This window comes from Pan troglodytes, chromosome 13 (assembly GCF_028858775.2).
Source record: "Pan troglodytes isolate AG18354 chromosome 13, NHGRI_mPanTro3-v2.0_pri, whole genome shotgun sequence".
Taxonomy (NCBI): domain Eukaryota; kingdom Metazoa; phylum Chordata; class Mammalia; order Primates; family Hominidae; genus Pan; species Pan troglodytes.
Genome location: NC_072411.2, coordinates 28013133 through 28026461, shown reverse-complemented (window position 1 = coordinate 28026461; position 13329 = coordinate 28013133). Strand labels below are relative to the sequence as shown.

Here is a 13329-nt window from a genome sequence, read left to right as displayed (position 1 = left end):
ATGTGAGGTAGTATGTCATTTTGATTTTTATTGGCATTTGCCTGATGACAGATGATACTGAGAATCTTTATTTTTCTTTTTCAGTATTGTTGCGGCTCTTCAGTGCCTATTGCAGTTTCATATGAATTTAAGGATCAGCTTTTCCATTTCTGCTAAAAGAGGCCATTGGAATTTTGATAGAGAGTTCATTGAATCTGTAGATAACTTTGGGAGTATTGTTATCTTAAAAATATTGTTTTCCCATTCATGAATATGGGATGTCTTTCTGTATATTTAGGTCTACTTTAATTTCTTTCAACAGTGTTTTGTAGTTTTTAGAGTGCAAGCTGCATTTTTTTGTTGTTGTTAAATATGTTCCTAAGTACTTTATTTTTTTTGGTGGTATTGTAAATGAAATTGATTTCTTAATTTTATTTCCAGAATGTTTATTGCTAATGTATAGAAATATAATTGATTTTTGAATGTTGACCTTGTATCCTGCATCTGTGCTGAACGTGTTTATTGATTCTAATACTGTTTTTGTTTGTTTCTTAGGTTTTCCTGTATCTAAGATTATGTCACTTGCAAATGGGTATAGTTTTACTTCTTATCCAATCTGGATTCCGTTTATTTCATTTTCTTGCCTCATCTTCTGACTAGAACCTCTAGTACAATATTAAATAGATGTGTGGCAAGAGTGCACATCCCCATATTCCTGGCCTTACTGGGAATGTATCCTGTTTTTCACCATAATCAACTTGATTATGTCCTCTTCTGTTTGTTATCTTTTGAGCATAAAAGGGTGTTGAATTTTGGCACATGTGTTTTCTGTATGTTTTGAGATGATTTGGTTTTTGTTCTTTCTTTTTTTTCTTTTTTTCCTTGAGACAGAGTCTCGCTCTGTTGCGCGGGCTAGAGTACAGTGCAGCATGATCTCTGCTCACTGCCAACCTCTGCCTCCCAGGTTCAAGGGAGTCTCCTGCCTCAGCCTCCCAAGTAGCTGGGATTATAGGTGCCCATCACCATGCCTGGCTAATTTTTGTATTTTTAGTAGAGGCAGGGTTTTGCCATGTTGGCCAGGCTGATTTCGAACTCCTGACCTCAGGTGATCCACCTGCCTCAGCCTCCCAAAGTGCTGGGATTACAGGCATGAGCCACTGTGCCTGCCTGGTTTTTGTTCTTTGTTCTGTTAATGTGGTTTTTTACATTGATTGGATTTTATGTGCTGAACCAACCTTGATTTTGTTGGATATATCCCAAATGTGCATGGTATATAATTTGTTTTTTAATGTTCTAGGTTAGGTTTGCTAGTATTTTATTGAGGATTTTTGCATCTGTATTGATGAGATATTGATCTTTAGTTTTCTCATCTTGTGATGGCTTTATCTGGTTTTGGTATTGGAGTAATACTGGCTTCACAATGAATTGGGAAGTGTTCCTTCTGTTTTTTTTTTTTTTTTACCAGTTTTTGTAAATTCTGTAAATGTTTGAAGTGATCTGGTCCAGGGCTTTTATTTGTGAGAAATTTTTCATTTCTAATTTAGTCTTTTTACTTTTTATAGGTCTGTTCAAATTCTTAATTTCTTCTTGATGAGTCGATTTTGATAGTTTGTTTCTTTTTAGGAATTTGTCTATGTCATCTAAGTCATCTAATTTGTTGATGTACAGTTGTTAACAGTATTCTCTTATCCTTTTTATTTCTGAAAGGTTGGTGTAATTGCTCCCTTTTTAATTCTTGAATTTAGTTATTTGTGTTTTCCCTCTTCTTTTTTTGATTAGTCTAGCTAAAAGTTTGTTAGTTTTGTTGATCTTTTCAAAGGGCCAATTTTTGTTTTCTTGATTTTTTTTTTTTAAATTTCAGTGGTATTTTTATTTTCTACTCCCTATTCCTTTAGCTTGTTTCAGATTTAAATTGTTCCTCATCTTCTAGTATTTTAAGGTCAAAGGTTAGGTTATTGATTTGACATCCTTCTTGTTTGTCAATGTAAATATTTACAGTTATAAATTTTATCTTTAGATGCATCCAATAAATTTTGTTTTGATGTGTTTTCATTTTTATCTCAAAGTATTTTCTAATTTTCCTTATGCCTTCTAGTGACCCACTGATTATTTTTATGTTTTTAAATTTTCACATATTTGTGAATTTTCCAGATATCCTTGTGTTGCCAATTTCTAATTTTATTGCATTTTTGTCAGAGAACACACTTTGTGTGATTTCAATCCATGTAGTTACTGAGATTTGTTTTATTACCTAATATTTGGTCTGTCTTGGAAATGTTCTATATGTATTTGAGAAGAGTGTATATTCTGCTGTTTTGAGGTTGATTATTCTGTAGGTGTTTGTTAAGCCTAGTAGTTTATAGTGTTGTACAAGTCTTGTATTTCCTCATTGATTTTCTGTCTACTTATTTTATCCATTATTGAACGCAGGGCATTGAAATCTCCAACTTTTATTTTTGAATTGTGTTTCTTCCTTGAATTTTATACTTTTTTGCATTGTGTATTTTGCGATTCTGTTGTTAGGTACATATAAGTTTATAATTGCTATATCTTTTTGATGTATTGGCTATCTTTCATTATAAAATGCTGTTTGTCACAACAATTTTTGTGTCTGTTTTGCCTGATAGTGGTGTAGCCACTGCAGGTCTGTTTTGACTACTGTTTGCATAGTATATCTTTTTCTATCCTTTTACTGTCAACCTGTTTTGTCTTCGAATTTAAAATGTAGACCAGGTGTTGTGGTTCGTAGTCCCAGCACTTAGGGAGGCCAAACTGGGAGGATCACTTTAGCCCAGGAGCTTGAGACCAGTCTGGGTAATCTGTACAAAATCTTTTTTTAAAAATCAGCTGGGTGTGATAGCATGCACCTGTAGTCCCATCTACTCGGGGGTGCTGAGGTGGGAGGATTGCTTGAGCCTGGCAGATCAAGGCTGCAGTGAGCTGTGATCATGCCAGTGCACCTCAGCCTGGGAAAGAGAGCAAGACCCTGCTCCTGCCCCCCCAAAAAAGTGTCTGTTGTAGGCAACATATTCGGGTCAAAATGTTTGGGACCAGAAGTTTTTTGGATTTTTTCATGTTTTGTAATATTTGCATATACATAGTGAGGTATCTTGGGAAAGGGACCCAAGTCTAAACATGAAATTCTTTTATGTTTCATATACATCTTATTCATATAGCTAAAGGTAATTTTATACAATTTTTAAAATGTTTTCGAGACAGGGTCTCGCTCTGTCACACAGGCTGGAGTACAATCATAGTTCACTGCAGCCTTGACCTCCCTGGCTCAAGCAGTCTTCCCACTTTAGCCTTCCAGTTAGCTGGGACTACGGGCATGCACCACTACACCTGGCATTTTCTTTTTTAAATCTTTTTTTTTTTTTTTTTTTTTGGTGGAAATGGGAGTCTCCCTATGTTGCCCAGGCTGGTCTCAAACTCCTGGGCTCACGTGATCCTCCCACCTTGGCCCCCCCAAATTGCTAGTATTATAAGTGTGAGCCACTGTACTAGCCAACAATTTTTTAAATAATTTTGTGTCTGAAACAAAGTTTCTATTTTATTACCCTTGTAGGCCTCTTGCATGGGGGAATTTGGGCATGCATGGAAAAGATATATTGCAGTGGAAGGGGCTGGTAGGGTCTTTTTTCTCCTGGGGGATGCTGAATAAACTGAGTTGTGCATCTGCCTTTTGACTGTGACATATCACATGAGGACAGGTTTGTGGAATTTTCCATTCATAGTGTCATGTTGGCACTCATATTTTTCATCTTATTTTCTAGTTGACCTGGGGATTACAGTTAACATCTTGTAATAACATAGTTTGAGGTAATATCAACTTAATTGCAATGGTATACAAACACTTTTTTTTTTCTTCTTGACAGTCTCGCTGTGTCGCCCAGACTGGAGTGCCACAGCTCACTGCAACCTCAACCTCCCAGGCTCAAGTGATCCTCCCACCTCAAGCCTCCCAAGTAGCTGGGAACTACAGGCATGCACTACTGCACCCGGCTAATTTTTGTATTTTTTTGTATAGATGGGGTTTCGCCGTGTTGGACAGGCTGGTCTCGAACTCCTGGGCTCAAGCAATCCGCCTGCCTAGGCCTCCCAAAGTGCTGGGATTATGGCATGAGCCACTGCACTTGGTCATAAACACCTTTCTTTTATGTAACTCTATCCTTTCCCTTTCCTGTGTGCTGTTAATATTATGTGAATTATATTATTATATATTGTATACCCAGCAACACGGTTATAATTATTGCTTTATGCAGTTTTTTTTTAAACCAACATATTAGTTTCCTATTGCTGCTTATATAGAAAAAGAGTTAATGTAGTGGGCCTGATTGCTGATTTGTAGAAGGCCTGCTTAGGAGTCAGCCTTTGGCTGACACCTGAGAACTTGGATTTCAGGAGAGTTCCTGCCTCCAACTGATAATGGTTTGTACAAACACTATGGTTTATGCTGAATACCTGCTTTTCTTCTGGGAGTCTGGAATTTTGGTATGTGTTAGGCAAGGGGGTGCCTACATGATCAACCTTCAATATAAAACACCTCCCCCTAGCGAAATGTGTAAAGTATTCATATTGTATATTTTTCATTAGTATTATTTATACTGACTTTTTTTTTTCTTTTCTGGCTCCTTTTCTGTTTCTTTTTATTAATATGTTGATCTGTTTTATCTTCTCAGGCCATAAAGAATGCTGATGGGAGAACCATTTTCCTAATTTTCAAATTGTTGAGCTATTTGCCATAATGGGTGAGTTCAAACTAAAAGCGTTTTTCAGTAATAATTAAAGGATAGAATGGAAGTGAAAAAACTTTCTCTATTATGTGTTATTATAAACCTTTTTATAAATAAATTTTATGATATAGCAGATTTATGAAATGTTTTATATTTACTTAATAGACTTTGAATTAAAGTACTTTTTGTGTTGCTGTAGTTTTAGAATGATCATTTTATGCATAACAGTAGGGACATTCAAAATAAGCTGTTAAGATGTGTTGTGATTTGCTTGAAGTCTGATGGCAAGAGAGAAATCATAAAATTTAATTTTATCATTCATAGAGCAGCAAATCATTGGTGCTCAGGGAGAATATGTTATACAACTCTTGGTCGTATATTGTGGTATAATGTTAGTTTAAAGACACTATGGGAATGGATTGTGTATGTTCAGTTTACATATCATTTTGTTTTCCTCTTTACCTCCTTTTTGTTTTTTCCTTTTCTCCTTTGTGTTAAGGGTTCCAGCGTGAGGCAGGGAATTAGTTAGACAGGAAGACACTAGAAGGAAATGGAGTCATGAATGGCCCACCCTATCCTAAATCAAGAAAAATGGTACTGAGTAGTTGGATGCTAAATTTTGAAACTTAGACTGATCCTGGGATTTAATTCTGACATTTGCTTGCCAGAGTTTGCCTTTATCACACATTTTCTACTTCTTGCTTAACAAAACAAATACACACACACACACACACACACACACACACACACACACCCTCATGAAGAACTTATATTTGCCCATGTGATGAAAGTGGGGGCTAGGACACTTTCACTGTGTGTCATTGTAGCAAGTATGTAAGCTTAGACTTCACCTCCCTACTTTAAAAATTGTTCTTCCACTTCCTCTTCTGTAGTCATGAGTAGCAGTGCCCCCTTGTAGCCCAAATTCTCCGCTCTAGTCAGCCTTACTTTCAGCTCCAAATTGGATGTACTTTTACTGAACTCCTTTCAACTTTTCATTTTGGGTGCTGTCACTTGTACTCTATGTATCGATCAAATTTATTTTTGTCAGCCTCAGATAATACTGCTCTATAGTAGGGCAACATTCATTGCTTAAAAACATATACAAAGTTAGTCGCAGAACACCATGACAGATGTTTGAATTTTTGATTGAGGATGTTCTTCTGTAATTATTTTTCAAATATCATGAGTAAGCATATAAGGTATTTAATTCAACATTTCTGATAAAAGATTTTTGAAAAAATTATTTTCCAAGTATTTTTTGGTTTTGTGCTCAATTCAGTTTCCTTCCAACATGTGTCAGAAACCCATTGGGCCGGGCGTGGTGGCTCATGCCTGTAATCCCAGCACTTTGGGAGGCCGAGTCGGGTGGATCACGAGATCAGGAGATTGAGACCATCCTGGCTAACACAGTGAAACCCCATCTCTACTAAAAATACAAAAAATTAGCCAGGCATGGTGGTGTGCGCCTGTAGTCCCAGCTACTCAGGAGGCTGAGCCAGGAGAATGGCGTGAACCCAGGAGGCAGATCTTGTAGTGAGCCGAGATCACGCCACTGCACTCCAGCCTGGGCGACAGAGCAAGACTCTGTCTCAAAAAAACAAACAAAAAAAAACCATTGTACTTACCCATAAGTACATAAGTGTACTTATGGGTAAATAAGTGCCCAGTAGTAATTCTTCAAGCCCGCCAAGTAAGGAACTCAATTAAATTGCCCTTTGTTTTGTATGTCACCTTCCTAATATGGGAAGTTTTGTTCAACTGGCCCCACCCTTTTTTACATATATAACAGAAAACGGTACTTATTTTTTTTTCCATTCTCATTTTTCTTAATAAATAAGTAGGCCGGGTGCAGTGGCTCACATCTGTAATCCCAGCACTTTGGGAGGTCGAGGTGGGTGGATCACGAGGTCGGGAGATCGAGACCAACCTGGCTAACTCGGTGAAACCCCATCTCTACTAAAAATACAAAAAATTAGCCAGGCGTGGTGGGGGGTGCCTGTAGTTCCAGCTACTCGGGAGGCTGAGGCAGGAGAATGGTGTGAACCCAGGAGGTGGAGCTTGCAGTGAGCCGAGATCACGCCACTGCACTCCAGCCTGGGCAATAGAGCGAGAATCCATCTCTTCTTGCCCCCCGCCCCCCCAAAAAAGAAAGAAGTATTTATAAATGTGATAATTTTAGCCAAAGGCCCTCCCCCAAGGCATTTATTTTGACATTGTAATATTAAGCATATAAAATTGTTTAAATTCAAATGTTTAGGTTTCTTCTAATAAAAATTAGAACAACATAGATAGATTTAAGTTTCCACTTTGGGAGGCCAAGGTGGGAGGATCACTTGAGCCCAGGAGTTCAAGACCAACCTGGGCAACATGGTGAGACCCCCATCTCTACAAAAAAATAAAAAAAGAATTAGAGTTCATCTATCCCTAGTATAGAATTAAGGATTTACCTTTTTTTTTTTTTTTCCTTTTGGGAAACAGATTCATGCTCTGTTGCTCAGGCTGGAGTGCAGTGGTGCAATCTCAGCTCGCTGCAACCTCTGCCTCCTGGGTTCAAGCGATTCTCCTGCCTTAGCCTCCCAAGTAGCTGGGACTACAGGCACCTGCCACCATGCCTGGCTAATTTTTGAATTTTTAGTGGAGACGGGGTTTCACCATATTGGCCAGACTTGTCTTGAACTCCTGACCTTATGATCTGCCCCCCTCGGCCTCCCAAAGTGTTGAGATTACAGCCTTCAGCCATTGTGCCTGGCCAAGGATTTACCTTCTTAAAGAAGGTCACATCAAATGCTTTTATTCCAGTTGAGATCATTGTGAGCTTATTGATGGGTACATCTATTGTGATTATATTGTACCTGACTGTGGCTTGGTTACCTATTTGGCTAAACTAACATTATGATAAAATTTTATTTTATAAAAAATCCTTGGTGAAGGATTATAAAATTTTTTCTTAACCTGGAAATATTAATAAATTAATAAACCAATAATAAAACCGTGGCAACCATAACCTTTAAATTTTAATATGCAAATAATTTCACTACAAAATAGACTATATTAAGTGTTATTAAAAATTAGTAAATTAGAGAAGTCAGCTGTTTGTGTGTTTGAGAGACTATTAGGGCTACTGAATTGTTGGAATATTTTTAGTGATTTCCCATACAGGATATGGCATGTTTTAATTTTTACTACTCCAAGAACATAAGTTACTGCTCACCAAAATGGTTACATTTTAAAATGTAAAGTGTAAAGTCTCTTGATTCCTTTATTTATCATTTGTGATTATCATTAGTAGAATTGATTTACTAGTGAAAATAAATTAAGTTGTCCCTGATGTCTTCTGGAGAGCTTATAATTGGCATTACTGGCAGGCACATGGTTTTAGTCTCAGAAGGAAATCTTTGGTGTATTTAGAAGAGTCTAAAAGTTCATGTTCATGATCCTTTCTCTCAGTTTTATGGACTTGGTACTTTTTCTAAGGAAAGGAATTTTCTTACATTGTTGCTGGCCAAGATCTGTAAATAGTCTGTTTTTAGTCTTGTCAAACCTTATGGTGAAGAAGTTTGAAAGAGCATTTCCAAATACAGTAGGCCAGTATCCACAGGTGAAGCTTTTCTTTGCTTCTGACTCTTAAGTATTGATGAAAGAATAAAAAAACCTTCCAAAATTAAGTCTGTACTTTGAATATAAATGCTAAGTAATGAGATTTATACAAAGTTGTTTATTTTTTTTTCCCTACTTTTTAAAACATTTTAGATACCTTGATGTTTTGTTTAGGAGTCATAGAAAAGAATTTGTTATAACAGGGCAGTTTTGACCTTATTCTAGGATATTAAATCATTGGAAGAATCAGAATGACTTCATCTTGTCCATTAGTGTCTCATGTGTGGACTGATGCTAGAGATTAAGTCTAGTGCAATTTTATTTTACCAAAAGTGTAGGCATTAAAAATGTTCTAGATGCATTTTTGCATTAATACATTCTCTACATCAAATTTTATTTTAAATTTTGTGTTTGATGTCTATACATGTTGATATATATGTCACAATTACAATTCTATGTATGTGTTGTTTCAAAACTACCTAGATGATCAGCAAGCTTTGAACTCAATCATGCAAGATTTGGCTGTCCTTCATAAGGCCAGTCGACCAGCATTATCCTTGCAGGAAACCAGAAAAGCAAAATCTTCATCACCAAAAAAACAGGTATTTATTTTAATAAGTATTTTTTTATGAATTACTTTCCTTTAATATCCTAATCTTATGGAGGACTTGTTTAATGTGTTTAGCTTTTACACTTTCGAATCAAGAATTTTGTTAGTGTTTGTTACACATTTTTGTGTAAGAGTGTGTGTTCATCTATTAACAGTAGCAAAGACGTGGAATCAACTTCAGTGTCCATCAGTGGTAGACTGGATAAAGAAAATGTGGTACATATACACCATGGAATTCTATGCAGCCATAATAAATAACAAAATCATGTCCTTTCAGGAACATGGATGGAACTGGAGACCATTATCCTTAGCAAACTAATGCAGGAACAGAAAACCAAATACCACATGTTCTCAGTTATAAGTGGAGGGTAAATAATGAGAACACATGGAGACATAGAGGGGAGCAATAGACACTGGGGCCTGTGAGAGGGTGGAGGGCAGGAGGAGGGAGAGGATCAGGAAAAATAACTAATGGGTACTAGGCCTAATACCTGAGTGACTAAATAATCTACAAGCAACTCCCCGTGACGTGAGTTTACCTGTATAAGAAAACTGCTCATGTACCCCTGAACTTAAAAGTTAAAAAAATTTTTTTTAAGTTTGTGTTCATAAAGAATTGTAGCATTCTGCAGCCAAGGTTGACCCCTTCCCAGAAAAAATAAGGTAGCATTTCATTTAATGTGCTAACTGTTCTCCAAAGCTGACATTTCATCCATTTTTCAAGCACTTAAGCAAATTGTGTTTTGTTTTGTTTTGTTCTTCAAATAGTCTACTCTGGATTTTTAGAAATGAGGATGTTTTTGATTCTGATAAATGAAATTAGTTTTGGATACTCAGCATGACACATAAAAATATGATATTCTGTATTTCCCATAACAGGATCAGCAAATGTCTCATACTCCTGGTACCTTCACTAATAGATCTTGGTGTTCTTTCCTGTTGAGCCCAGATTCAGCAACATAATTCTCAACTTTTTAGCAGACACTATCAATTGTTTGGAGCTGGTACAGAACTTCAAACTTCCCTCCTCGTCTGGTCTATTTTAAATGAATGGCTAAAAAACAAAATCATTTAGAAATTGTAGAAATTTTATCTAATCTCTGAATGATTTGTCTAATCTCTGAAAGACTGATTTGTCATTTCATTACAGAATGATGTCCGAGTCAAATTTGAACATAGAGGAGAAAAAAGGTAAGGAAGGAAACATTACATGTTAATTAATTGATTTAATCAAATGTGTATTCTAATTAAGCTATTGAAAGGTTCTTTTCAGATTTGAATGAAGTTTCATGGTTTACAAATTGAGAATAGAGTAGTCCTTGGGAATGTGTAATGTGCTTAGACTTAAGATAGATAAAATATGTCAAAATTCAGGTTAAATATTAGAAATGATTAATGTCTTTGCAATTTTCAGAGATAAATAAGATCTCTGTTTAATACAGCCTTTACATATTTTCACTTCCTTTTATTTTTACTTGGGGGAAATTAAATATATTTTTCCTTATAATTGTTTCATCCTTCCAGATACTATATAGCATTTATATACGTGAGCTTAACATTTACAATTCTGATTATTCTCAAGAGACCTCAGTTTTATGACATTTACGTCATTAGTAATGTTGAGGAAAGTGAATTGGACTAGTGGCTGCAAATTATTTAGCAGAGATGTAAACCTAGTCTTCTACTTGGTATCTGTATCTCAGTGCACAAATGATAGGGTGGTAGTTGACAACAAAATTGCTAACAAGACCTAATAGGAGTTAAGGCCGATAGAATTTTTTTTTTTTTTGAGTTGGAGTCTTACTCTGTCGCCTAGGCTGGAGTGCAATGGCGTGATTTTGGCTCACTGCAACCTCCACCTCCTGGGTTCAAGCGATTCTCCTGCCTCAGCCTCCCGAGTAGCTGGGATTGCAGGCAACTGCCACCATGCCTGGCTAATTTTCATATTTTTTAGTCGAGATAGGGTTTCACCATGTTGGCCAGGCTGGTCTCGAACTCCGGACCTCAGATGATCCACCCGCCCTGGCCTCCCAAAGTGCTGGGATTACAGGCGTGAGCCACGCTCCCAGCCTGACGATAGAATTTCATTTCTGCTATTGGTGTCTCATGAAATTAATGTAGTGAAAAGCCTAACAGTTTTAAGGATTTTAAAGTGGCTCACAAATCATATAAGCATATTCTACATAGAAATATTTAAAACTGGAATATATCAGATAAACCATGGAACTATCCAATCTATTTTCCTGTTTAAGATTCTTTTTTGGATATTTTCCCAATTTTTTCATTCATTCAGCATTATTTGTTGAGTACTTAGTATATGCTAGGCCCCAAAGGAATAAAGGGAGCAAAGCAGACACAGTCTTTTTCCTTATGGGGCTTATAGTGTGGTATTGGTGGTCTTCAAGCTTTAGGTGCATGCTCTCTAGGGGCAGCACAGGCCAATCCTTTGGGAAATAGAAAGAAAACACTAGAATTTTAATCTTGTAAAAATATTTATTTTGGAAGTATGCCTACATGATATATGTACCCAAAAATGTTGAGTTGATAAGGATACAGAAATCAAAATTTGAATCCCTGGAGAACAACTTTATTCTTTTTAACAGTTTCATTTCATTCTGTCATACAGATGTCACATAGTTAAGTTTAATCACTTTCCTGAATAAACATTTTGCGTTGCTCTTTAACATTCATATGGTAGTTTCAGTGCAAATTAAAAACTGCAGAAAATTTTGAGAATTTCCTTTTTAAAATTTGTATTAGGATAAAACAGACTTCAGAGTTTTTGAACTTTGTGTTGAAAATGTGTGCCTGTGTTAAAAAATGTGCTGTTGTAGTGTTAAGTAAAGTGAATATTTACGTAATTTTTAGTTAATCTTGTATCACTCTAAAAGGAGGTAACTTTTGCAAGTTTATTATTTAACTTTGCCTAAGAAAATAAAATCTTAAAATTGTGTTTATATAGAATCCTTCAGTTCCCCAGACCAGTTAAACTGGAAGATCTGAGATCTAAAGCTAAAATTGCCTTTGGACAGTCTATGGATCTACATTATACCAATAACGAGGTAAACATGTACAGTTTAACTTTAGTAGATCTTACCTTCAAAAGTAATGTGTTCGTTTAAGAGACTGCTTTTAAGACTCGTGTTTTTATTTAGGGATTGATAAATATATGGTATGTCAGAAGAATAAAACAAGTAAATTTTAACTGACTAAAATGGATTTATTTCATTGTGGAAAGTAATAGAGGGTGCTACTATGCAAATAATTGAATGAGGGTGTATTATAGGGGAAAATATATGTATTACTTGGAATTTTGCTGCTTATTTATGGTTTTGTTTTTATTCTGTGTACTTTATTGATGAACTGTCTTTTCCTCTCATACTCTACACTTGGCTACAGATGACAGAGCTTTGGTAGTTAAACAATTGAGTTAAAGGATTATTTTAGTGTTGGTTAGGGCTCAATTAGATTATTATGTTTGGGAATCAGTATGTATGATCTGAAGGGCTTGCTCTAGCAGTGAGGAGCTCTGCGTTGTGGAGAAACCCCTTTTTAATGTTCTGTAAACTTAGGATTGGATTCAGTGATCTCTGAAGTTTCTTTTAGTTCTTGAGATTCTATGAGATATCAGGATCTTGTGATCTTAAAATTTATAGGACAATTTAGTTAATAATTGGGTTAGTAATTAGGTGAATTTGTTTTTTATATTCAGAAAGTATTTATTAATTTTTCAGGCATAATGCTATAAGTTGCAGCACCTCATGGAGTAGACCTTATAGACTTGTGGTACAAGCAAACCATTAATAAATGAGTTGTTTGAATATACGAAGTTCTTTGAAAGAAATGCATAAAGTAGGCCAGACACGGTTGCTCACGCTCACGCTTGTAATCCCAGTACTTTGGGAGGCAGAGGTGGGCAGATCACGAGGTCAAGAGATCAAGACCATCCTGGCCAACGTGGTAAAACCCCATCTCTACTAAAAATAAAAAATTAGCTGAGCGTGGTGACGTGCACCTGTAGTTCCAGCTACCTGGGAGGCTGAGGTAGGAGAATCGCTTGAACCCAGGAGGCAGAGGTTGCAATGAGCTGATACCGCGTCACCGCACTCCAGCCTGGTGACAGAGCGAGACTCCGTCTCAAAAAAAAAAAATGCATAAAGTATTGTGTCGAAGAGTAACGGGCAGAGCACAGTGGCTCATGCCTATAATCCCAGCACATGGGGGGAGGCCAAGGCAGGAGGATCACCTGAGGCCGGGAGTTCAAGACTAGCCTAGGCAACATAGCAAGACTCCATCTCTACAAAAAAGTAAAATTATCTGAGTGTGATGGCATACACCTGTAGTCCCAGCTATTCGGGAGGCTGAGGCAGGGGGATTTAAGGTGGGAGGATAGCTTGAGCCCAG

The 13329-nt window shown here is 36.6% G+C and overlaps 1 protein-coding gene and 1 long non-coding RNA gene across 2 annotated transcripts in view; one reads left to right on the top strand and one right to left on the bottom strand.

Annotated features, from left to right (window-relative positions):
- Positions 1-13329, bottom strand: part of LOC107973761 (uncharacterized) — a 73270-nt gene that overhangs the window by 20005 nt on the left and 39936 nt on the right. The gene's annotated exons all lie outside the window — the stretch shown is intronic.
- The window catches only part of MAP3K2 (mitogen-activated protein kinase kinase kinase 2), an 89007-nt gene that overhangs the window by 40171 nt on the left and 35507 nt on the right, over positions 1-13329 (top strand). The window contains exons 2-5 of the mRNA XM_016949683.4: positions 4662-4730; positions 8799-8917; positions 10076-10116; positions 11888-11987. Coding sequence (XP_016805172.1) covers positions 4727-4730; positions 8799-8917; positions 10076-10116; positions 11888-11987 — 264 coding nt within the window. The 5' untranslated portion in view covers positions 4662-4726. The remainder of the gene's footprint in view (positions 1-4661; positions 4731-8798; positions 8918-10075; positions 10117-11887; positions 11988-13329) is intronic.